This window comes from Brachyhypopomus gauderio, chromosome 4 (genome assembly GCF_052324685.1).
Source record: "Brachyhypopomus gauderio isolate BG-103 chromosome 4, BGAUD_0.2, whole genome shotgun sequence".
Taxonomy (NCBI): Eukaryota; Metazoa; Chordata; class Actinopteri; order Gymnotiformes; family Hypopomidae; genus Brachyhypopomus; species Brachyhypopomus gauderio.
Genome location: NC_135214.1, coordinates 10,620,549 through 10,645,663, shown reverse-complemented (window position 1 = coordinate 10,645,663; position 25,115 = coordinate 10,620,549). Strand labels below are relative to the sequence as shown.

The window sequence follows — 25,115 nt, the reverse complement described above, 5'->3', positions numbered from 1 at the left end:
CTGCGTTCCGGGTCCGGAAAAAAAACAAACGTTTTACTGCTGCCAAAATAAAAGACACGAAAATGATATTTAACGTTGCATCGATTTTGTTGAGTCAACGAAAGTATTTCAGGTTATCTTCGATGTGTATTTTAAAATAATTTGTTTAATTTACATTTACCAATGTATTGAAATAGTCCGTGCTGACCTGAGACCGAGCTCAAATTTAGGAGTGTACATAAGTCCAGTCACAGGAGGGGTCACGAGACCCTGGATCTGGTATCTCAATATCTCACTTTAGTCTCGTCTCAACACGCCGTCGTGTTGCTTAACTTATCTGCCTGCGATAACATCTGAATAATACAATAAGGGCAAAGGCCATTTATTGTTATGAACAACCCCTTAAAGAGCTAAAGTTCACTCCCAGTTTGGGGAAGACCAGACGTTTGTCTTCACCATGAAGAGGAGACTTTTGCTGGTGTCCAACTCAACTCTGCATGGTGGAGGATATCTCGAGCATTGCCAGCAGCAAATCAAAGAGTTTTTCGGCCAGTACGTTGAACAAGTAACCATCTTAGCTACCGACCTGAGAAAAATACTCTTTGCAATGTTTAACTAAAGTAATGTTTGTGAGTAATGTAAGATCATCATTTTATGTCTGATACACTTACTTGCTGTAAATTATCTGCAGTTCACATGTTTGTATAATATAATGAAGCATAATTCAGCTGAATTGTATTAAGGTTTGGGCTAAAAGTGCAGACTAATGACAGCCATGTGTGTTTTAGACAGGTGAAGAGAATCCTCTTCATCCCCTATGCCCTCCACGACCATGACGCTTACGCCAAGACTGCTAGAGACAAGCTCAAGAGTTTGGGTTCGATCCCTTCCGTGGTTTAGATTTCTGCTATTTCAACTGTTTCTGTACTTTTGAACCATCTACACAAGTGCTGTTCAGTGATTTCTCATGTGTCTTTCTTCTGTGTGACTGCCATGTTGGGATTCCAGGCTATGATGTGGACAGTGTGCACGAGACTGCAGACCCTGTGCAGGCCGTGCGGAGAGCTGAAGGGATTTTTATTGGTATGGAGATTCTTCTGAGTCACCTATGCATTCCACAATAGGCCTGTGTGTCAATACCCCATCAGTACCTTATCAGTAAACTGTCAGTTCTATGTAGTGGTTCTGGTCATAGCTGATTTCTCTTCTGTTTGTATCAGGTGGTGGCAACACATTCCGCCTGCTAAAAAGCCTCTACGACAACAACCTGGTGACGGAGATCAGGACCAGGGTTCTGCAGGTGAGCACCTCCACCACAGGGTCCCTGTCTACAGCACGCACACCCTGCACCTCCCCAGCAGATGGCATGTGGAACAGTGTAAAATAACTTTTGTAAAGTAACAATATAATGAAGTATATTTCATTCATATAAGTAAAGCACATGAATTGTGTTGAACTTGTACAGGATGGCGTACCCTACATGGGCTCTAGTGCTGGTAGCAATGTGGCCACCATCAGTATTAACACCACCAATGACATGCCTATCGTCTTCCCGCCCACGTTCTCTGCCATCGGGCTGGTGCCCTTCAACATTAACCCGCACTACCTGGACCCGGACCCGCACAGCAGGCATATGGGGGTGAGGACGGGGCCCGGTCCAGACAGGCCCAGGCTGCACTGCTGCTCATGATCTTGTCGGGCTGTCAGATGCCAAACCACCATGTTCATATTCATTACTGGGTCCGTTGTGACAATATCTCTAATTAAAGAACTCAAACAACACTTAAAAACATGATTTTTAAAAAGCATTCAAATACAGTGGCCTGTGGTCATTTTTGGCTAGAAAGACTTACTTACTGCTTTTGTTGCTTTTATCTTAATCTGCCTGAGCTTCCTAAGTGTTTGTCATATGTGGTTTCTTTGAGTTGTATGGCACATTTGACTGACATGTTGTCAGTGATGTGTTATATTTGACTGGCATGGCGTCAGAGATGTTATATTTGACTGACATGGCGTGTTTGAGTCACATGGCCTTGTGTGTTCCTTCCTTTTTGCTGACGTTTGTGTCTTTTTCCATCTGTTGGGCCTTGCCATTTCCTCCGTGCTGTAGGAGACACGTGAGCAGAGGATCACGCAGTTCCATGAGGAGCCCGAGACACCGTGTGTCCTGGTGGGTGAAGCTACTCTGTCCACATGTGGTTCCAGGGCTGTGAAACTGCTGCAGTAACTGTAGGGGGCGCTGTGTTGCAGGGGCTAAGAGAAGGCTCTATGCTGCTGGTGGAAGGACAGAAAGCCACTCTCCTGGGCAGCACAAAGGCCAGACTGTTTCAAAGGTAATGAAACTGCGACACCCCCACAGAACAAAGGGCAGGTGAAGAGCTGGTGATAAAGCAGCAGTTCTCCTCTGTTCTTCTCTCAGGGGGAAGGTGACTGTGGACTATGAGCCTGGCACAGACCTGAGCTGGTTGCTGACAGACGCTCACTAGGACGACGATGGAGCAGACGTCTGACAGAACGCCACTTTTACGCAGCATGTGTGTACAACAGAAAGTACTCAGTAAATGCTCAAACTCAGGAAAGTCACGAGTTTACAAACATGGCAATAAAGTCTGAGCCCATCCACATGTATCTGGTGCCCTTTAGTTCATGCCCAGCCCTGCCCCTGCCCTAACTCCTGCCCCTGCCCCAACTCCTGCCCCTACTTCTCTACCCCTATTCCTGCTCCTAGCCCTATCTCTACCTCTATTCCTTCTGCTCCTACACCGGTACGCCTGGGTATGACAGAGCACACACAGCCCTCTGTAAAGATCATTCATTTATTAGAATTACGAAAGCATTGAAATCAACACGTACAACCTGAAACATCGTCATATTAGCTCTAACATTTTTTGAAATGATCAACCTCAACTCTGAACAAAATAACCGAATCCATCCGGTCAAAGGGCCAGTAGTGCAGACGGTGGGAAACACGTTGACTTGCGATTGACAGGGAGCGTCCCCACAGTCACACTTTGCTACTCTAGGATACGTTTTGGTTATTTTATTCTATGTTTGGTTATTTTATTCTGTTTGAACAGTTCATAATTTTCATTAAGGTCCCAAAACCCCCAAAAAGTCATCACATGTCTTTTTAAGGTAGCGCTGAGCTGTTGCACCAGAACACCAACATCAGGATACAGTGTAAAAGTTGACTGTGCAGGAGTGGCTTAGCTACAGTATCTCTGCTAGCAAACTATGGATCTAAAAGAAATCACCCTGGCCTACCATTAACAGTGAGGGCAAACCCAAGGTGAGGAGGTCAAGCTCAAAAGGTCAGCAGAAAGTTTAAAATGTCCAAATGATACTAAAATCTAAAGCTAACCTGTCAGAAAGACCTTGCTGGAGAGGACTGGAGTGTGTGTGTGTGTCCCCACCTTTAGGACACACTGTTCCATCATACAGTTGTTTTCTAATAGTTCTTGCAGTGTTCAATCTCTTACGCTGATATAGTGACAAATATTTCTTGAGAAGTGTTAGGATTTCTACATGTTAAGTGTACAGCTACAGTTTTGCAGTTCAAATCTAAAGCATACAGCTACAGATCCACTTAAAGTAGTTCAAGTTCAGCCATTGTTTGCAAATGTAATTAGACTTATTTAAACGTAAATGAAAATGACCTAAATTCGCTGCCTTCTGCACTATATATTGTATATTCTGCACTATGAAAATGTTCAGTAATACAAGTTTTAAGATCCTTACACTAAATGGTGTTAAACATGGCGGAGAGTGCACGTGGAGAGTGCGCATGGCAAAAGTGCACTGCAAGGCAAAATTTCTTTTAAAAAATTCTGTTGAATTGACGCTGACCTGCTGTGGAGTGTACATGGGAAAGAAATAAATTTCTCAAGTAAATGGACAAAATGATTAATCTTAATGAGAAAAAAAAACACCAAACACCAAAGACCCTGCATTCTTAATGAGAAAAAGCAAAGACCGTGACACCGTGTTCACATGTGACATTAAAACACTCATGAGGACCTCTGAAAGAGGACAAGAGGCCAGCAGGGGGCAGCATTTCTATTGGATCATCAAGCAATAGACTGCAAATACCTCAAGAAATACAACATCCCCAGGGGGAAATAATCTACACTTGGCACCAGCACTTCTGAAAAAAACACTTCTGAAAAAGCAAGTATTGTAAATCATTTGTGAAATGCCATTTTCACTGCAGATTTAAGGCGTTTAAGGTAAAGTCTGGTACTGAAAAAGACAGAGCTCAAACCTGTGAACAGTCAGTGCACTTGAGTAAGGGGGAGAGATAGCGCCCCCTGGTGGAGATCAGGGGAAAGAGTGCCAGCCTCAGTAATACACATCAGTTTTACAGACTCACAGCACATTACTAAACCTTCCAAAGCCAGAGTGCATTTGTGTGGTCAGACTGAGTGGGATGGTGTGTGCTCGTGAGCGCCCCCTACGGGAGGATGTGGGGACGGCGCATCTCTGCGGTTTAGGCGAGCAGGAGAGGTTGATGGTGAGGATGGGAGTGGGGGTGGTGTCAGGCGTCAGTGTTGCGCTCTCCGTTCTCCTGTGGCTGTAGCTGCTCCTTCTCAGTACCGTCCTCGTGCGGTGGCCTGACGCGCTTGAAGAAGCCCAGCTGCAGTGGAGAGAAGACAGGGTCACGCCACCGCACGGCTACAGCAGGGTCACGCCACCGCACGGCTACAGCAGGGTCACGCCACCGCACGGCTACAGCAGGGTCACGCCACCGCACGGCTACAGCAGGGTCACACGGCTACAGCAGGGTCACTCGACCGCACGACTACAGCAGGGTCACGCGACCGCACGGCTACAGCAGGGTCACGCCACCGCACGGCTACAGCAGGGTCACGCGACCGCACGGCTACAGCAGGGTCACGCGACCGCACGGCTACAGCAGGGTCACGCGACCGCACGGCTACAGCAGGGTCACGCGACCGCACGGCTACAGCAGGGTCACGCGACCGCACGGCTACAGCAGGATCACGCGACCACACTCATTCCATCAGCTACAGCAGAAAGAAAACAGCACATGTAGATGACAGTAAGTTGCTCCCAGCAGGGTGTGTGCTGACCTTGTACATGATGAAGATGAGCAGGGCCAGGAGCAGCAGACCGGCCAGTACAGCCACCGCCACCACCCATACAGGGGCAGGCTGGGTCAGCTCAGAGTTCACCCACACCACACTCAGACTCGTCTGCAGGGGACGGGCCACACACACACACACACACACACAAACCCAATGTTCAGCAACACATCATCCACAGATATTATGGAAAACATCACAAAATACACAAATACACTGTCCAGATATTTCATCCATTAAAACATCACATGAGCTCCAGCGTGTGAGTGGAGGAGACCACGCGCCCTGGCGAGGACACTCGTACTCACAGAGGTGTGATTTGATGGAAGCTCGAACTGAAGGTTTTTATACGGCATCTCAATCACACTGAATGATGCTGATGACATGATGATGTAGGACCTGTTCCGGCGCTCAGCCTATCGGGGGAGAACACGGGCCAATTAACACACGTTCAACCCTTCACAGCATCTTCACTCCAGTATACAGGACGACACTCTCCTAAACACTCCTTATGAGCTGTAAACAACTGTTGCATCATGGGAGTAACAACCAAGATACCAAGGTACTGTAATCAACAAGTGAAAGCATCACGAAAGTGAATTGCTAAATGAAACATTCTCTCATCCAGTGTAAGGACATGTAGTAACAGGAGGTGTCCTGATGAGGGCGCTGAACACACTGACCTGCAGGAAGGTGTCCACTGCCACTCTGGAGTTGATGAAGAGAATAGCGCTCTGTCCCCTGTCCAAGCGGCCCACCTGACACCTGATCTGCAGACACCGAGCCTTCTCACAGTCCTGCAGACACACGGCGCACGTGACACTGGTCACTGAGGAGCCCCAGGTTTCCATGTGGGGTGGATCACAGTCATAAACCAGGGCAGGGCAAACTACAGAGGTCACCAGAACTCAGATGAATCCCATCCTAACTGAACACATCCAGTCAATTCAAGAGAAACACACAAACACCACAGCAGGTGTATCAGCTCCAGCAGTAGTCTCTGTACTACAGGAATTTGTCAAACAATGAAACTGAGAATCTTAGACAGTATTTAAAAGAAAGCGGCAGTAACTGATGAATGCAGTGACAGTACCAGGGTGAGCGTGATCATGTCTTCATCAGTAACAACACAGGGAACAGATCATGTTAGCAGCATATCAGGGCCCTCACAGCTAGTGATGTAACACAGTGCTTCCTGGACTATTTTGCATCCCATTTTCCTTGCTCCGCCCCCAGCCCACCCCTGCCCCAGCCCATTGGTCAGCAGTACCAGGGTCAGCAGGTCACCCTCCTCCCGCTGAGCCTGCAGGTCTCGGCGGCGAACGTGGTTCCTGTTTCGACCTTCTGAGCGGTCGCCCCCGGAGACGCTCGTGTTCTTGTCCAAGTTGATGGAATTCTGAAAAACAAAAGGCCACAGATTCCCACACCACACTACTGAACCACCACGCTACTGAACCACCACGCTACTGAACCACCACACTACTGAACCACCACACTACTGAAACACTGCTTTAAATGTACATATAAAGGACTTGATTAGAGGTGCAAAAGGTCAGGCAAGGAAAGGATTGAATCACACGTGAAACAATCAGATTTTCAACAGGTATAAAGCCCACGTGTGACACTGCACACATGCCCCTATACACCACAGGCCAGCGTGCGGAGAGGCAGACACACCGAGAGGTTGAGAGGGTTGATCTCCATGTCGGTGCTGCAGTTCATGGGTCCGTCCACCTCGTACTTGGTGATGTAGAGCAGGGAGCCGTTGTGGAGCTGATGGGGCCATTCCACGTCCAGCATGGCCTTGCTGAAGGCACTGGGGCCTTTGTTACGCAGCTGTAGGGGGACAACGAGAGCTCACAGCACTACCACACACCGCCCGGCACTACCACACACCGCCCGGCACTACCACACACCGCCCAGCACTACCACACACCACCCGGCACCGCCCAGCACTACCACACACTGCCCAGCACTACCACACGCCGCCCGGCACCGCCCAGCACTACCACACGCCGCCTGACACTACCACACGCCGCCCGACACTACCACACGCCGCCCGACACTACCACACGCCGCCCGACACTACCACACGCCGCCCGACACTACCACACGCCGCCCTCTGCCTTTATGGCCCTTCATTAGCATTTCATCATCACACAGGATCAGGGTTCGAGTGCCTGAGTGTGGATGGCGCCTGAGACTCGGACCTCGTAAACGTACTGGACCGGCGGCCCAATGTCGTCCTCCAGAACCAGATGCTCTTTGGTTTGCCAGTTAGCGATGGGAAGGAAAACCTCCTCAGGAGTGGAGACACTGCAAAAGCGCGTACACACACACACACACACACACACACACACACACACACACACACACACACACACACACACACACACACACACAGACACGCACGCACACACAGACATACACACGCACACACAGACACAAGCACACACAGACACACGCACACACACAACATTATTTAAGTTGACTAACTGGGAACCCAACCACAACCAAATGTTACACAATACACAGTACTGTATTACACAATATTACAGAGATGGCGTGAGAGTCGTACCCTCGTATTTCCACTCTGGCCAAAACAGCGAGCTTTATAACGATGGGCACCAGGTTGCTTGTGTTGTTGTACTGATTGGAGCTGGGAACAAAACAACAGAGACAACAGTAAAACAACAAGCGGGGGGGGGGGGGGGGGGGGGATCCCTCACTGGGATTAAAGTGTCTTCACCCTCAGCCAGAAGATGCAGCACTGTAAACGTGTAAACGCTTCAGCGTGTTAACTGAACAGTTGGCAGACGAACGTGCAGCTGCTCGGTACCTCTGGATCCACAGGTTGAACGTGACGGAGGTGTCCTGCTCCGACAGCTGGTGAACACTGAAGTGTAGTCCAGCCACAATCTGCAACACATTCACACCCATAGCCAATCACAGCAGCCAGAGGGAATCCTGTGGTATTCGCTTATAAAGAAACTTTGTTCTTCATTAGGCTGTACTGAGCATCGAGTGAGTGTGTGTGTGTGTGTGTGTGTGTGTGTGTGTGTGTGTGTGTGTGTGTGTGTGTGTGTGTGTGTGCATGCGTGTATGCCTATGGGTGTGTATGCATGTGTGTGTGGTTTGTGGGTTCTCCTGGTTCCTACCTTGGTTCCTCCTTTCATAGGGTTCCCCAGATCACACACCACCCTGGTCTGATTCTCCTTCTTATAAGCACAGGACAGCCGGGACAGCAACTAGCATAGGAAACCAAACCATCAGAGTCACAGTGGACACCCTGAGGCCCCACACAAACATGACTGTCCGCACACAGGAAACGACCCCGTCTGGGCTTTTATGTTGACCTGCAGGAGGGTTTTTAGGTTTCTCTAATGAGAAGAAAGTGTACTCAGACCTCGCACCAGACCATCAGACCTCGCACCAGACCATCAGACCTCACAAACCTTCACATGCATGGCTCAAATTCACTAGAACAAACATGTCCCCCGTCCTCTTTCTCAGAGCGAGTGAGCGAGGATGAAGGTGCGGGTGTGGGGAGACTAAATGACTCACCTCACTGTTCCTCACCACCCCGATGTAGTCGGCCTGGGGGGGCATGAGGATGTGCAGCTCTGCCTCGTAGGCGCCCTCCGCACCATTCTCCGCCGTGACCTCCAGGGTGAGAGGGTTATCATCACCAATGTAGATCTGCTTCTGGTCACTAGGGGCATCGAAGCAGACAAAGAAACATGTGTACAGACACTCGCACACGTGTGCGGACATGCCAGACACACACAAACTCACACACGTGTGCGGACATGTCAGACACACACACACACACACACACACACACACACACACACACACACACACACACACACACACACACACACACACACACACACACACACACACACACACACACACTCCTCTCTAACAGTGCTGGGATAATGTGTTTGGGCAGCTCATGACTCACCTCACCACAGCCAGTTTTAAATCTGGCTTACAGATATTGTCTTCGCCACAGTCCAGAAGAATGTGGGCCTGTGGAACAAAGACATACAGGATCACCCCAACCACTCCACCCACCACAACATTAATCAACCACTCCACCCACCACAACATTAATCAACCACTCCACCCACCACCACTCCACCTACTCAGTTCATCAATGCCACAGCCAACACAGACGCTGTGGCACTGCCCGCGGTCAGAGGCAGAGGGCAGTGAGGAGCCCCACTGGGGAGAGACCGCCTACCTGCTTGGTGACATTAGCCGGGGTAGACGGGTCCAGGATGGGCTGGAGGCCCGTCTGATCTGCTGCCCCAGCATAGTCCAGACTGTACTCCATAAAAACAGAGATGGGCGTGATCTTATCCCGGAACTCAGAGTCATCCTGAGAGAGAGAGAGAGAGAGAGAGAGAGAGAGAGAGGGGGGGGGGGGGGTGGAGGAAATGGGTGGGTTTATGAGCTCAAGCTTTGGGAATTTTCAGCACTGACTCTTTGACTCTGCTCTCTGACCCAAAAAAGGCAGCAAAGTTGCTCACAGCCCTCGCTACACCTTGGGCAGCCTCCATACACCCCCCCCCCCCCCCCCCCCCCCCCCCCCTCGTGCAGGCTCCGCCCACTCAAATGGAGCGTTTATGTTATAATGTTCTTGTCTTGTTTGCCACTGCGTTTTGAATGTGTGCATAGTAATGAGAGGCGGAGTTGAGGGGCGGAGCTGAGAGGCGGAGCTGAGGGGGCAGCACTGGGCCACTTACGATGAGATAGGCCTTCAGCTCCTCACAGGAGGGGCCCTTCTCATTGGTCACACTCATCTGTTTGGTGTAGCGGGGGACGTTGCTGTGCAGGAACAGAACGCGCTTCACCGCCCCCTTCTGCTTCAGCCGGTCCAGAGTGAGCTCCACCTGGAAGTCTGCGCACGCAAAGCACACACACACACACGCATGCACAGACACACACACCCACACATGCACAGACACATGCATACATACAGCCATACATACATACATACACACGTATGTGAAGAGATTTGTAAAATATTCATTTTATTTTTTAGCTTTTGCTTGGAACTAACTAGGGCTGCACGATGAATCGTATTTTTATCGTTATCGCGATGTGAAGTTTCACGATAAACACATCGAAAGAGCCACGATAACTCCTTGAATAACAGCAAACTCAAATTGCATTATCCTCGTCCAGCAATAGAGGGAGCTATTCGCGCTGCAGACTATGATCACGTGACGTAAGTAGGCAAGAGGCAGAGTGAGGTGAACACGCTCATCAGACACGCGATTTGGTTTAAGCCTGGTTTACACTTGATGCAGCGCGAGGGTCCGCAAGGCGAAAAAAACGTAATCACGGTGGCTTCGCCCGTGTGCGATGGTCTCGCTCGCTGTCAATTCACGAGGTCGTGCACCTCTCGAATTTTGTAAGTTCGCGCGCACCGCGTCTCAGCGCAATGAGAACAGTCATGTTTGCCGGGTTCATACACCTATACAAGGTGGAATTAAAGCACTTGTACGTCACTTTCAAGGTCCATTTCAATAATTCCCAGCTCGTTAAACTTAATTGAGTTAAATATTTATACATATACTCTAAATGATTCGAAATAATTCGCTTTTTTTTATCACATTATTTAATGGTTGTTTATTTTCAAAACGCCCAATCTTAACGTCTTCACGTTCTTTCATGTTTCGTCCTGGAATTACAAGAGGCTCGTATTTGTTAATGTAAATAAGAGAACTGTTCAGTCAGACAGATATTTGTTGTGAAACGAAGTAGTTACAATTTCAAGTACTTTAGCCTAAATTCCAGCACTTTTCAAACCTGATACACAAAGCAACATTAAAATTGGTCAGGTAAATGTTCATTCCCCTGTATTTGAGGGGTGTTTTTTCTATACTACTAGGCCTACATATCGTTTCGGACAACACTGCAAAGAATGTGACACGGCAAGATTAAACGCTTCCGTCGTTCGCGGAGGTTTACGCGAGGTGTGCGGAGTCGCGCTACGGTCACTCGTGAAAGTATAAACCTAGATTGAATCTATTGTTGAATAAACCTGCAAAATATTTGGAATTATTCTGGATTCATTACACAGTAAAAAAAAACTAATTAACGTGCTGCTGTTCAGAGAGACACTACATCTCTGTATTTTAATCTTAATTTATCGTGGTTCACATCGATATCGGGATATCCAACAATATTATCGCACATCGTAATTCTAGTCCATATCGTGCACCCCTAGAACTAACTATCCAGGCCTGTAGTGTTTGTAGCCAAGGCTCTGGGGCTGGAGTTCACCTGTGCAGGTAAAACATGAAATGTACCATATTTGTCAATTGTGATTTTCACCTCAATAAAAATTTGTCCTGCGCATTTAACCATCTGTGCAGGTAACACACACACACACTGGTGATTACTAGGGGGCTGTGGTGCACACGTGCCCAGAGCGGTGGGCAGTCCTAGTCCGGCGCCCGGGGAGCAGTTGGGGTTAGGTGCCTTGCTCAAGGGCACCTCAGTCATGGCCTCAGGTCTGGGAATCGAAGCCACGACCCTCTGGTCACAAGACCGGTTCTATAACCATCAGACCATTTAACATAAAACACACATTCTATTGGTCCTCATGTTCTCCAGTGTTCCTCTGTTGTAATCGCTTCCAGATTCAGAAGTCTAAACTGTCTTGCTAGTAAACACTTGCTAGTCTTCTCTTTTTATTAGCTAAAAAAATGTTATCTCTGAATTCTTACACAACAGCTTTCATATTATAGTTGATTTGTTTCTGTGGCATTCCCACTAAATGCTGATGTTGGCTCTCAGTGGGTATAACACAATGACTGTTCACCAACAGTGGTGTCACATGTCACATTCACTCCCTCTATTGAAGTCATAAGAGTATAGACTAGTCTAGATTGATTTTGTGCCAATTCTGCTATGCTAAAATAACATTGTTAGAAGAGATTTTTTAAAAACCATAACTATATCACTTTATCAAATGTGTTAAACCATAACCTTATATGTCCGGTCATCTCAGCTTGCAAACAAACGAAACAAAACTGAATCCATTCAACTGAACACATTATGTAAAAATACAATATGTAAACTCTATATGCTATTTTAAATGAGTTAAAAATAAATGTAACTTTAAAATACAAATGTGAAACAATTATCACTTTAATTATTTAAGGCTTTACCAAAGTGGGACATGTGTGAAAAACACAAAACTTCCCTGACTGATCTACATTACTACATTACTGCATTACTGCTCTACTGCATTACCACTCTACTACATTACTGCTTTACTGCTCTACTACATTACTGCTCTACAGCATTACTGCTCTACAGCATTACTGCTCTACAGCATTACTGATCTCCCTCTCCCTGCTGCACCAATGAGTATTGTGGGTTTCAAATCAGTGAAACTTGTTTGTATGTAGGAACAGGTGTGTGTGTGTGTGTTTGTATAAATGGAGAGAGGTGTGTGTGTGTGTGTGTGTGTGTGTGTGTAACAGTATGCTTACTCAGAGTGGGTGGAGATCCTTTGCTGCTGGCTTTTAGACAGTATTTGACCACGAAACTGCCGGCACAGAAAAGGGAAAATCAAACTGAAGAAAACAAAGGCCGTTAAAGTCCTGCTAACACGTACCCGCTAACATGTAGCATCCTGCTAATATGTACTCCAATTTCATGGTCCTTGAAAATGCTTCAATTTTAATGTTGCATTGCTGCTAATGTACCATCCTGCTAACATGTACACGCTTACATGTACCATCCAGCTAACGTAGTAACTAGAAACGTTTAACATCCAGCTAACATTTGCAATACAGCTAACGTTCACAAATCGGCTAACATTCACTATTACTATTCCAGGACACCTTAGATAAAGCGCAGATAGTGTTCAGTACACAGTAAAACCACAGACAGCACAAAGGCTGTAGCAGAGCCCGGTGTCTGAGCTGCTCACCAGGACACCATGTCCCCACTGATGGGATGTGGACAGCGCTTGTCCTCTGGACTCAGGATCTGTGGATTGATGTCCAATGTGGAGTTCACACTGATAACTGGACGAGCCCTGCAGATAGGAAACAGAGCCTAAATCCATCACAAGCTAGCTAGCTGGCTGGCTGGCTGTTCAACACACACACACACAAACACACACAAACACACACACAGGTACACCCTGCCTGAACAGTATCCTACACAAGTTTCCATCATGAATGTGTTTTATAACACGAGTCCAAAAACCAAATTCTCTAACTGCACACAAAGAGAACTGGAGTGCTGTTGGATAAATAAGAAACAGCTTTAACAGGCAGTAAGTGAACACAGCTTTGAGCATAAACAAACACGTGTGGTGTGATAGCACCAGCATACCTGTACAGAACAGCAGTGTCTGCGCCAAACACCCCCACCAGCAGATCTGCACACAGGCGCACACACTCTGAGAGGCTGGGCTAGGACTGCACAGGACTAATTCATCTCTTCACAAGCTCGAAAGATCACTGTGCAAGTCCTGGACTGCTGTATGAACAAGACTGAAACTATAACACTCAAAACTACTCCCACCTCTAAGAGGATTAGAGGTCATCACAGACAGTTACCTCCTGTATTTACTAATTGTTCTTCATTAAAAATCCTTCTTATCCTCCCACTAGAGTTAATCTATAATGAGTGGGGAGGGAAAGAGGTAGAGAGAGAGAGAGAGAGAGAGAGGGAGGAAGAGAGAAAGAGAGGGGGGGGGAGAGGAGGAGAGAGACTCTTACCAGGGTATCCATTCTGATCTATATCAGTGGCTCCATGCATAGAGTATCCAAAACTGGAAGGCATGGAAGACGACGCCCACTTGCCCTCCAGCACCTGTGAGGCCTGAGGGTCCGGCCCGGTGACACGCCCATTGTGTATGTAGACCAGACCTTGCTGATTGGAGCCTCCATATGGGGCAGCAATGGCCACATCTGGGACAGAGGAACATGGCCTATCAATAATCAATACTGGTACAGCCTCAAGAGGGCGCCACCCCACGCCGTCATTCGGGACGCATGCTGACCGTTGAATCCGTCCAGGTCCAGGTCCCCCAGGCTGGCGATGGAACTCCCGTATCGGGCGTAGATCTCGGAACCCGTCAGCTTGATGGCGGTGAGGAAGGAGAAGCCGCCCTGGCCCAGGTACACGTACACCTGGCCCACCTCTCTTAACTTCCCATCTGAGCCGCGCTCCATGAACAGGGGAGCCCCCACAAACAAGTCCACCAGTCTGCAGCAGACGCAGCCATGGCACATTCATGTGACACACGCAGGCACACACTGCAAACATACGCTCTGCACATATGGCAACATCCAACATCCAGCTCCCAAGTCTCTAAACACATCTTCTTCAATGGAAAGGAAATGTAATAGAAGTACAGTCCACCACTCCACACACACACACCCATCTACACACACACACACACACCTACACCCACCTACACACACACACACACACACCTACACCCACCTACACACACACACACACCTACACCCACCTACACACACATCTACACACACACACTCACACACACTCACCTGTCATTATTAATGTCAGTCGCTACAACAGCGTTTCCATAATAGGCCGCCATCTGAGGGGATGTGTGTGGAGAGCAGATAAAAAATAAAATGTCAAATGTGGGATAAAAACTGTTTTTTCCCTTATTTCCTTTATTAGCATGCAACGAATTTGCATTTTGACGGATTGCAATCTGGACTGTGTGGTGAGGATAATCCCTCAGTAGGGATTATCAGGACCCTCCGTGGGTTTCAGGACCCTCAGTGAGTTTCAGGACTGTGTGGTAAGTTGCTCTTTCCAGAGCAGTAACATAGGAGCCCTGAGACAGCGGCCAGCCGCATCTCCTATCAGCAGACAGCTGATGGGTTCCTCAGGTTTCCTCAGGCGGACGCAGCACTCCCCCCACCCTCCCCGCCCAGCCTCACCCTCCTCGCGCCGTCCTTACCAAACCCTCCCCGCCTCACCCCTCCGCGCGCCGCCTCCGGTACCATACCCTCGCCGCCTCACCCCCACCCTCGCGCCGCCGCACCAACCCTCGCCGCCGCTCCCCCACCCGCTCGCCGCCGCACCCCCGCCCGCCCCGCCTCACCCCCCGCCCTCCCTCCGCACCCCCGCCCTCTCCTCCTCACCCCCTCCCTCGCCGCCGTCCACCCCCGCCCTCGTCCGCCTCACCCCCGCCCGCGCTCCGCCTCACCCCCACCCGCGCCCTCCTCACCCCCACCCTCGCGCCGCGCTCACCCCCGCCCGCCCCTCCGCACCCCCCGCCCAGCCCTCCTCACCCCCCACCCGCGCCTCCGCACCCCCCACCCTGCTCCTCCTCACCCCGCCCCGCCCCTCCTCACCCCCACCCTCGCGCCTCCGCACCCCCACCCTCTCCTCCTCACCCCCGCCCGCTCCTCCGCACCCCCACCCGCTCCTCCCACCCCCACCCTCGCCCCTCCTCTCCCCCCACCCTCTCTCCTCCTCACCCCGCCCTCTCTCCTCCTCACCCCCGCCCTCTCGTCCTCGCTCACCCCGCCCTCGCTCACCCTACCCTCCCCTCGCTCACCCCCACCCTCTCCTCGCACCCCCACCCTCTCCTCCTCACCCCCACCCTCTCTCCTCCTCACCCCCGCCCTCTCTCCTCCTCACCCCCACCCTCTCTCCTCCTCACCCCCGCCCTCTCCCCCACCCTCCCCTCCTCACCCCCACCCTCTCCTCCTCACCCCCACCCTCTCCTCCTCACCCCCACCCTCTCTCCTCCTCACCCCCGCCCTCTCTCCTCCTCACCCCCACCCTCTCTCCTCCTCACCCCACCCTCTACTCCTCACCCCCGCCCTCTCCTCCTCACCCCCGCCCTCTCCTCCTCACCCCCGCCCTCTCCTCCTCACCCCCACCCTCTCTCCTCCTCACCCCCGCCCTCTCTCCTCCTCACCCCCACCCTCTCCTCCTCACCCCCACCCTCTCTCCTCCTCACCCCCGCCCTCTCCTCCTCACCCCCGCCCTCTCCTCCTCACCCCCGCCCTCTCTCCTCCTCACCCCCGCCCTCTCCTCCTCACCCATCTCTCCCCTCCCCCACCATCTCTGTCTTTCCTTCTCTCTCTCTCCCTCCCCCTCTCCCTCCTTTTCTGTTTCTCCTCCTAGAACATAGCTGTAAATAGTTTCCAGATGTGGATTTAAAGACATGCACTGTTGGCTGGTAAACAAAGAGTGAGCTAAAACTGGGCCAGACGCTGGGTAGCCTAGCAACCTCATGTAGCCTAGCAACAGCATGCCAACAGTCACTCACTCAAACCCCATGGTTAAAACCAGACATGCTCAGTCTTGCAGCCAAGTCAGACACGTACAGTCACATGACACAGATCCTGAGTGCTGATTGGGCAGGTTGAAGGCAGTGCCTCAGAGGGAAGTGGGTAATGTGCAGCACAGAGTGGGCCTCACCTGGACACCCGTGAAGTTCACCATGGACACCATGTCTTTCCCATTCAGAACATTCACCTAACAAGACAGGACACAACAAGATGAGGGACGGGCCACTGTGCACCATTCACTGTGCTGTCATTACACTGTTGTCCCCCTTCACCCGCCATTATACTTCAGTTTCACATCCCTTCATCAGCAGAGACAGGAACTCACATAGCCCATGGCTTTCTCCCCCCTGGGGACACCAGTGGCGTAATCTAGAGAAGAGGCAGAGATACAATGACCACAGCGCTCACACAGCGTTCACCACCCAGCGCTCACACCTCGCTCACACCTCGCTCACACCTCGCTCACACAGCGCTGCATCATTCTGAGTTACGCATCATTCTGAGTTACGCATCATTCTGAGTTACCCATCATTCTGAGTTACCCATCATTCTGAGTTACCCATCATTCTGAGTTACGCATCATTCTGAGTTACCCATCATTCTGAGTTACCCATCATTCTGAGTTACGCATCATTCTGAGTTACCCATCATTCTGAGTTACCCATCATTCTGAGTTACCCATCATTCTGAGTTACCCATCATTCTGCAGTGTTGTCACCTGAGTAGCTTTTAACTGAGTGAAATGCCTGGATTACTAGCAAACACAGTTTATAATGTTGGTAAACTCTTACCATCCACCCCATCATTATTAAAGTCTCCGACAGTCACAGAGTAACCTAGGCAACACAGAAGACAGAATAGATCAACAGCATCCTCGCATGACGCAGAGGATGAAGACAGCTCTAATGTACAAATCTAATGTCTAATTCATACTTCTAATGGAAATGTCTAACTTGTATTTCTTCCTTAAGAAGAGTTCAGAGCACACACACGTGTCGTGCACACATGCACACACACATGCATACACACACAATGCTAAAGTAGAACACAGCAACTGCGGAGGCATACCCAGGTAGCTGTCATCATACTGGGCGTTGGCAGACTTGGTGGACATCTGGTTAAGGTACCGTGTCTGGAACTTATTATCATATTTGCTGATGACTTCAGAAATGTCATCTGAGATCAGCTGGCCTGAAAAGGAAGTTAGACATTTGTTCAAGATAGATATTTACTCTTTTAACTAAAAGTGCACATTATAAGATGTTTAAATGAATCCCAAATGGCAATCGTAAGCACATCCTTCATATCCTAATGAACACAGAGATTCCCTCTATAAAAGGCAGTATCCCCCGGACTGGTCTCTCTGCAGGTCTGCCTCTGTAAAGGGCAGTCTCCACCGGACTGGTCTCTCTGCAGGTCTGCCTCTGTAAAGGGCAGTCTCCACCGGACTGGTCTCTCTGCAGGTCTGCCTCTGTAAAGGGCAGTCTCCAGCGGGTCTTAGTGGGAACAACATAAACTAATAACTGCAATAACTACGGCAAGAGTCTGTCGACCTTCTGCCACTTCCTGAAACATTATCTACACCAGAGAGGAAAAATGTGGCTAAAGGGGCGGAGTTTCCCTTCCTGGACGCACAGTAATATTCAGCTTACACAGTCAAACTGGGTCTGTACATCTGCACACTACAGACTGTGGCTTAAACATTAAAGATTGTGAAGATTTTGACACATGCCACCCAAACAGCAGGAAACAGCTTACAGTGTATGTGTGTGTGCACGCGTGTGTGTGTGTGTGTGTGTGTGTGTCTTCACACACACACACACACACACACACACACACACACACACACACACACACACACACACACACACATACTCATACTCATACTCATACTCATACTCATACTCATACTCATCAATTCTGCTACGCTGGACCACTGGAAGGAAGCTGTAGACACACTTATGAGCTGTGAAGCGAGGAAGTGGAAATCACTCTGAAAACCTGTCTCACTGCTTTATAATCTATCTCACTACCCTATTACCTGTCTCACTGCTCTATAGCCAGTCTCACTGTTTTTTTTAGTGTTGAAAGAGAGGAGACACACTACTGAATCAAACTGAAGTGTTGAAAGAGAGGAGACACACTACTGAATCAAACTGAAGTGTTGAAAGAGAGGAGACATGCTACTGAATCAGACTGAAGTGTTGAAAGAGAGGAGACATGCTACTGAATCAGACTGAAGTGTTGAAAGGGAGGAGACACGCTACTGAATCAGACTGAAGTGTTTAAAGAGAGGAGACACGCTACTGAATCAGACTGAAGTGTTTAAAGGGAAGAGACACGCTACTGAATCAGACTGAAGTGTTGAAAGAGAGGAGACACGCTACTGAATCAGACTGAAGTGTTGAAAGAGAGGAGACACGCTACTGAATCAGACTGAAGTGTTTAAAGAGAGGAGACACGCTACTGAATCAGACTGAAGTGTTTAAAGGGAAGAGACACGCTACTGAATGAGACTGAAGTCTCCACCCAGTGCCCAGGTCTCTGCTCCACCATAATAATGGCTGTATTCACACCACAACACAGTCATTACACACAACACCGTCATTATTACCTTGCCAGTAGAAGCTGCCAGGTCCTCCAACAACAACACGCTTACTCTATCAGGAAAGACAAAACAGCTCAAATTAAAGAACGTGCAGACACAGTCACACAGACACTGCGGTGTGTGTATGTGTGTCACTGTAGTCTCACAGACACTGCGGTGTGTGTGTGTGTGTGTCACTGTAGTCTCACAGACACTGCGGTGTGTGTGTGTGTGTCACTGTAGTCTCACAGACACTGCGGTGTGTGTGTGTCACTGTAGTCTCACAGACACTGCGGTGTGCGTGTGTCACTGTAGTCTCACAGACACTGCGGTGTGCGTGTGTCACTGTAGTCTCACAGACACTGCGGTGTGCGTGTGTCCCTGTAGTCTCACAGACCCTGCGGTGTGCGTGTGTCCCTGTAGTCTCACAGACACTGCGGTGTGTGTGTGTGTATGTGTGTGTGTGTGTGTGTGTGTGTACTCCACAGCCTTCTTTACAATATCAGCGCTGAAGCTCCTACCTTTACAATATCAGCGCTGAAGCTCCTACCTTTACAATATCAGCGCTGAAGCTCCTACCTTTACAATATCAGCGCTGAAGCCTGCCTGGCAAAAGCCCTGGCCTTCAGGAGTGGAACGATCTGGAACAAACACACATTAATCAAACACTAATCTACCATACTAAAATAAAGACTGGAAGACAGTCTCTCTGTCTCACACTCTCACACACACTCTCTCACACACACACACACACACACACACACACACACACACACACACACACACACACACACACACACAATGGTTACCTGAGCGACAGGGGGAGTACTCCACCACGGTGGAGCCTTTCTTCAGGTAGCAGGTTCCTACAGGCTCACGCTCCTTCAGGCCATATGTGCTCCACTGGTACAGAGGGGCACACGCCTGCACAGAGACATCACAGAGACATCATTTAACATGGAGAACCTGCACTACCTGAACACTCAACTAAAAGATGATGGAGATAGAGATAGAAAGAGAGAAGAGGAGAAGAGGAGAAGAGAGGGAGAAAGGGAGAGAGAGAGAGAGAGAGAGAGAGAGAGAGAGAGAGAGAGAGAGAGAGAGAGAGAGAGAGAGAGAGAGAGAGAGAGGGGGGGGGGGAGGGAGGGAGGGAGGGAGGGAGGGAGAGGATTACCAGGATGTGCTCCCCATCAGAGCGGACTGTAGCTCCGAACCACTGACTGGATTTAAACTCCATCTGTGCCCCATTTTCAATTCGGTCATCTGTGAGATCAGAAATGAAGGAGAGGGAGAAAGAACAAGTGGGAGAGAAGGAGAGAATGAGAGTGAGAGTAGGAGAGATGAGAGATGAGTAAAAGACCCGAAATAATGAAAGAGAAACAGATAATGATCATGTTATTTATTTAACAAGAACTCGTCCACTTTCCCAGAGGGAAGAAGCCAGAGGTTTGGGGGCGGAGCACTCCGACGAGTGGCAGAGGGCATGTGCACTCTGGATCTGGTGTGAGATTGTGCACTCTGGATCTGGTGTGAGATTGTGCACTCTGGATCTGGTGTGAGATTGTGCACTCTGGATCTGGTGTGAGACTGTTCACTCTGGATCTGAGGTGAGACTGTTCACTCTGGATCTGAGGTGAGACTGTTCACTCTGGATCTGAGGTGAGACTGTTCACTCTGGATCTGAGGTAAGATTTTGCACTGGTCCATTGCCAAGATCCTGGAATGTTTTGTTTACTGGAATACAGTTGTACTGGTAGCTCAGGCGTGAAAGCACTCTTCCCAACACACAGACCTGAAGAAGCCAAGTTTAGGATATCTGCTGTTCAGACCAGCATTCCACACACCCCCCACACACCCACACCTGTTTAAGGCCAGTCCAGATCACGATCTAGATACATCCATGTACACGCATGTCCAGGCCTGTCTGATCATGTCCTTCATTCTTGGGTGAGGACGAAGCCACGCCTACATCTGCCTGCTGTTGGAGTCTGTTCTTGCAGTCTGTACTTATAAAAGGTCATAATGTTGGGATTTTAAAACATTCATTTTAACTCCTAGACTTAGTGTGGACTATTAACCTGAATGCATCTGTATGCTCAGAAATGCCCAAGAAACCTCTTTAATAACAACGTGAAGATTTGGAATACATCAGAACTCCAGAGCAGCACAGAGCTCCAGAACCACCATGACACTCTGAACGACTCCTCCAGAACCACCCTGCAGACACGCTGAACAACTCCTCTAGAACCACAATGCAGACACGCTGAACGACTCCTCCAGAACCACCATGTAGACACACTGAACGACTCCTCCAGAACCACAATGCAGACACGCTGAACGACTCCTCCAGAACCACCATGCAGACACGCTGAACAACTCCTCCAAAACCACGAAACTCAGCAGTGCTGGTGTAAACAAATCAGACACAATACAAGAAGAATCTGGACAATCCTTCATCAGAATTATACCGAACCTCTACTTAGTGCCTGAAGAATGAAACAGAAAGACTCTCAGGCTGCCCCACATGTCCTACACAGACATGTCCTCATATCTGTCCTCATGAACATGGTCATCATGCTTAGATATCACGCATGCAGTCACAAAAACCACCATAACAACGACATCACTTATTCTTATTCTGTAATCTACTACAGAAAATCCTCACCTTTTCGAAGACCATTCATAACAAGGCCTGCTTAAAACACTGACGTTAGCTGGCACCTGTTAGTAAACAGGTTACACGCATTGCCTAAATACTCAATTCTGCTGTGAGTACTCCAGATGCCCCTGGTCTCTACCCAGTGTACTGACTCAGGTCCTACTCATGTAAACAGGGTAACAATGACAGTAATTGAGCCGTTACAGTGTGGTATTAAGGGCCCTGTAATCACACTTGTCCCTGAACTCACACTTCATCATGTGAGCATGCTTACGAGGGTCTGCAGTATATACACTCTCTCTCTCTCACTCTCTCTCTCTCTCACACACACACACAAGGACATTTTAAGGAATGAGCTTCATTTCCTCATGAGTGGAACAGCTTTAAATAAACAATTTGTCATAAGAACTGATTTGAGAGCAAAACTATAAAAGGACATTTTTATTTGATAATCAGGTCATGTTATTACATTTGACTGCATTCCAGAGGGGGAGTGCAGGAGTGTGTGTGAGCAGGTCTGAGGGGCTCTTGCAAGGTGAGGGGCAAACACTACAGCTGGCATGACTGGGAGGGAGGAGTCAGCCCAGAACACACACACACACACACACACACACACAGGGCTAACACCAGCGCTCTAGAACTGAGAGGGAGGAGTCAGCCAAACACCCACAGCCACCGCATACCAACGAGACCAACACAAAAACATTGGGCTCACATTGAGAGCAGATAAAGCCTGCTGCCTCCAACAAGGCCTTGGAAATCGGATCTGCAGAGCGGGATCTCTGGTGCTGAACACAGCCGAACCACAACCAGCAGAACTTCCCACACTACACAGGCACTTCAGGTCCATCAAATACATGCCACTGTACACTGAGCGTCTCACAAATCTCTGGATTGCAAAAGCAGGAAAGAGAACAGCGCAAGGTTCTGCGGTTTCACCGAAGAGCTGCTGAAAGCACACATTCCGAGATGAGCCTGGACTTGACCCAACACCCCGGCGTGTTGGTCTCCACCAGCTGCTCTACCACGTCCTGAACACATGACACAACTCATCAAGGTTCGGGACACCAGCACCACTGCCTCCATCGCGCTGCCTAGTGGGAATTAAAGTAATACCGGCAGAAAACGGCACGCCCGCCTTACCGGTGTTGTCGAACTGAACCTCCGTGCACGGTCCGGTTCGTTGCCACGGGCAGCTGAACACGGCGCCCCGCTCCGTGACCGCCGAGGGCGCGGACGTGTTGGCCTTGGGCGCGCCCACCAGAACGTTTAATCTGAGACACAAACATCACCAATCTCAGGAGGATGTAACGCTGTTGCGCTATAACACTTATAACACGTTATTTTAATACAAAAAAAAGTTTCTTCCAGTTTACGTCAGTAGCAGATGTTTTGAAACAATGTAGTGACTTTAGTTGTGTTATTAAAACTGGACTGAAACGTCCCGCAGCACACGCCTGTGAAACGACAGAACCGGTTTTTAGTTTGTAATGTCCGTACTTACTGCCTGTCGCTGGGACTGAAGAAATCTACAGAAAACCCAAAGTAGCTTCCTCGGGGTCCGGAGAAGACGGAGGGCTTGTCCACGTCGAGGTTAAAGGAGAAGCCGTGTTGGAGGAGACACACGACCAGAGTCCAGCACAACGTGCCCATTCTCCCGGGGACTGAGACCAGCGGCCACCGAGAAGACCAGCGGCTCCCGGACAGATCCAAACAGATCCGTGTACTACCGGACAGATCCAAACAGATCCGTGTACTACCGGACAGATCCAAACAGATCCGTGTGTTGATGCTCCCGGACAGATCTAAATAGATCCGTGTTCCGCGCGCTCCCGAACAGATCCAAGTAGATCTACGAGCTCCGCGCGCTCCCGCACGCGCACCCAGCGCTGCTCTCCATGTCCAGGCGCGGTGGTGGTGTTGGAGAACCAGCGCAGCGCACAGCGCCTTTAAAACGTCCCTCTTCCTCACAGCCGACCCTGTTAGTACGGGATATCCAGCACGGGCTTTCTGTGTCCGAGCGAGCTGTACAAACGTGTGGAGTAACCGACTAACCGCCTACACCGCAGTCTGTTCCCTCCCCTGGTCGAGATGTTGATGCAGCGGCGGGGACGTCCCAACCGGAAGTGAAGATTGTCCAACGTAATTGGCACTTCCGCAAACTCCAGAAAAGGCATGAATGGGTGTATCCCATCACGAAGGGGCTTTAAATCTTGATTTATAAAGTTTGCATTCTGATATTTGACAGACTATCCCGCTGTTCAAGGAAAAACTGAATGATCAAAGACAAATAAACACCAGGAACGTGGACACCGTGCCTCTGTGTGGGGAACAAGCTTAAGTTTAGGGTTAAGGATTAGGGTTAATGTTAGGGTTAAGGGTTGGGGTTAGGGCATAAGGTGAGGGTTAAGGGATAGGGTTAGGGTTAATGTTAGGGGTTAGGGTTAGGGCATAGGGTTAAGGGATAGGGATAGCGTTAGGCTTAGGTTTGGGGTTAGGGTTACACTCCTGAGAGGTGCCAACGTGCTGCTACGACAAACACGACCGTGGGCGATAATTAATAACAGATCTGTGCTACTCTGTCGAAAAATGCTACTTCGTGGCTTTCATTTGCAGTTGTGTATTGCTGAACTCTCAGACTGTTATAACCAGTTTAATAACAAAAGGAGGAAGATTTAAAGAAGTGTAAAGAAGGTATTCATTGCTAACTTTCCTTCGGGATCAATAAAGTATCTATCTATCTTAAAATTTTTAATTTTCACTCCAAATTCCATTACAGAATAAATACCCTTAAATATAAAGTAACATACTGTAGATTACCTCAAATTGTCCAAGGTTACAGTACAATGTAACACAAAATGAGGTGTTACTATGATTTTGTGTCTCATGTCTGTAGCTGTAAACATCAAGAAGTTATTCAGAGACCATTAGTCTGAACACTGAGCCCCTTTATCCCTGAGCTGTTTCACAAGCCCAGACAGCAAGACGGTTCCCCTAAAGAGTCATCACCTAAAACAGGCTTTGTTTGGACATGCCTCTGTATCATGCGTTAGGACTACAGGAGGTGTGTGTGTAAAGAGACTGTGTGTACAGTAGATACTGCAGTGTGGTGCTAGCAGACCAGCAGCACGTGGTGCAAATCTGGAACTTATGATCCGTCTGGGATGCAGACAGACGGAACAAGGCCAGCACTCGCGTCTCAAAGGAAACATGAGCAGAAAGTACACAGCACAGCAGAGACCCTAACCCCACCTAACCATAACCCTAACCCTAACCAATATCAACCCATTGTGTAAAGAAAGTATTCATTGCTAAAATTATGTTGTTAAAGGTTTACAAATTGTTTTGTTTTTATGTATGAAGTGTTAGACAGGGTGGGGGCGCACTTTTACTAGTGTAAAACACACACAGAAATGATCAAAAGGTCAAAGTCCTCATGGAAAAGCCATTTCTGTTCCTGT

General features: G+C 49.1%; 2 protein-coding genes across 3 annotated transcripts; one reads left to right on the top strand and one right to left on the bottom strand.

Annotated features, from left to right (window-relative positions):
• The first annotated feature begins 104 nt into the window (after nucleotides 1-104).
• LOC143512160 (alpha-aspartyl dipeptidase) lies at nucleotides 105-3,790 on the top strand. 2 transcript variants are annotated; one of them, XM_077002145.1, is made up of 8 exons: nucleotides 105-531; nucleotides 768-856; nucleotides 988-1,062; nucleotides 1,200-1,279; nucleotides 1,606-1,719; nucleotides 2,090-2,149; nucleotides 2,230-2,312; nucleotides 2,399-3,790. In XM_077002145.1, exons 1-8 carry the CDS (start codon nucleotides 437-439, stop codon nucleotides 2,463-2,465), a joined length of 663 nt encoding a protein of 220 aa, XP_076858260.1. In that variant the 5' UTR covers nucleotides 105-436; the 3' UTR covers nucleotides 2,466-3,790. The 2 variants fall into 2 exon arrangements, with proteins under 2 accessions (XP_076858260.1, XP_076858259.1); XM_077002144.1 differs by having other exon boundaries at nucleotides 200-531; nucleotides 1,445-1,618.
• Nucleotides 2,782-23,787, bottom strand: itgav (integrin, alpha V). Its single transcript, XM_077002141.1, has 30 exons — nucleotides 23,159-23,787; nucleotides 22,798-22,928; nucleotides 20,170-20,258; nucleotides 19,805-19,919; nucleotides 19,575-19,636; nucleotides 19,023-19,068; nucleotides 17,477-17,599; nucleotides 17,200-17,244; nucleotides 16,734-16,777; nucleotides 16,539-16,595; nucleotides 14,639-14,691; nucleotides 14,125-14,330; nucleotides 13,841-14,032; nucleotides 13,452-13,497; nucleotides 13,042-13,149; nucleotides 12,599-12,654; nucleotides 9,836-9,990; nucleotides 9,331-9,468; nucleotides 9,049-9,116; nucleotides 8,646-8,793; nucleotides 8,240-8,329; nucleotides 7,921-8,000; nucleotides 7,660-7,740; nucleotides 7,292-7,397; nucleotides 6,759-6,917; nucleotides 6,352-6,477; nucleotides 5,765-5,878; nucleotides 5,390-5,497; nucleotides 5,070-5,192; nucleotides 2,782-4,612 (listed from the first exon to the last, which is right to left on the bottom strand). The coding sequence occupies exons 1-30, from the start codon at nucleotides 23,305-23,307 to the stop codon at nucleotides 4,514-4,516; spliced, it is 3,117 nt and encodes a 1,038-aa protein (XP_076858256.1). The 5' UTR covers nucleotides 23,308-23,787; the 3' UTR covers nucleotides 2,782-4,513.
• Between the last annotated feature and the right edge of the window lie 1,328 nt (nucleotides 23,788-25,115).

Bases quoted from the DNA above. Each gene is read 5' to 3' on its own strand.
- LOC143512160 (XM_077002144.1), top strand. From the start codon at position 437: ATGAAGAGGAGACTTTTGCTGGTGTCCAACTCAACTCTGCATGGTGGA. The intron at 532-767 runs GTACGTTGAACA...TGTGTGTTTTAG, and splicing joins ATCAAAGAGTTTTTCGGCCA to ACAGGTGAAGAGAATCCTCT. The intron at 857-987 runs GTTCGATCCCTT...TTGGGATTCCAG, and splicing joins AGACAAGCTCAAGAGTTTGG to GCTATGATGTGGACAGTGTG.
- itgav (XM_077002141.1), bottom strand. From the start codon at position 23,307: ATGGGCACGTTGTGCTGGACTCTGGTCGTGTGTCTCCTCCAACACGGC. The intron at 9,117-9,330 runs GTAGGCGGTCTC...TTTGTTCCACAG, and splicing joins CGGCTAATGTCACCAAGCAG to GCCCACATTCTTCTGGACTG. The intron at 8,330-8,645 runs GTGAGTCATTTA...TTCCTATGCTAG, and splicing joins GGGTGGTGAGGAACAGTGAG to TTGCTGTCCCGGCTGTCCTG.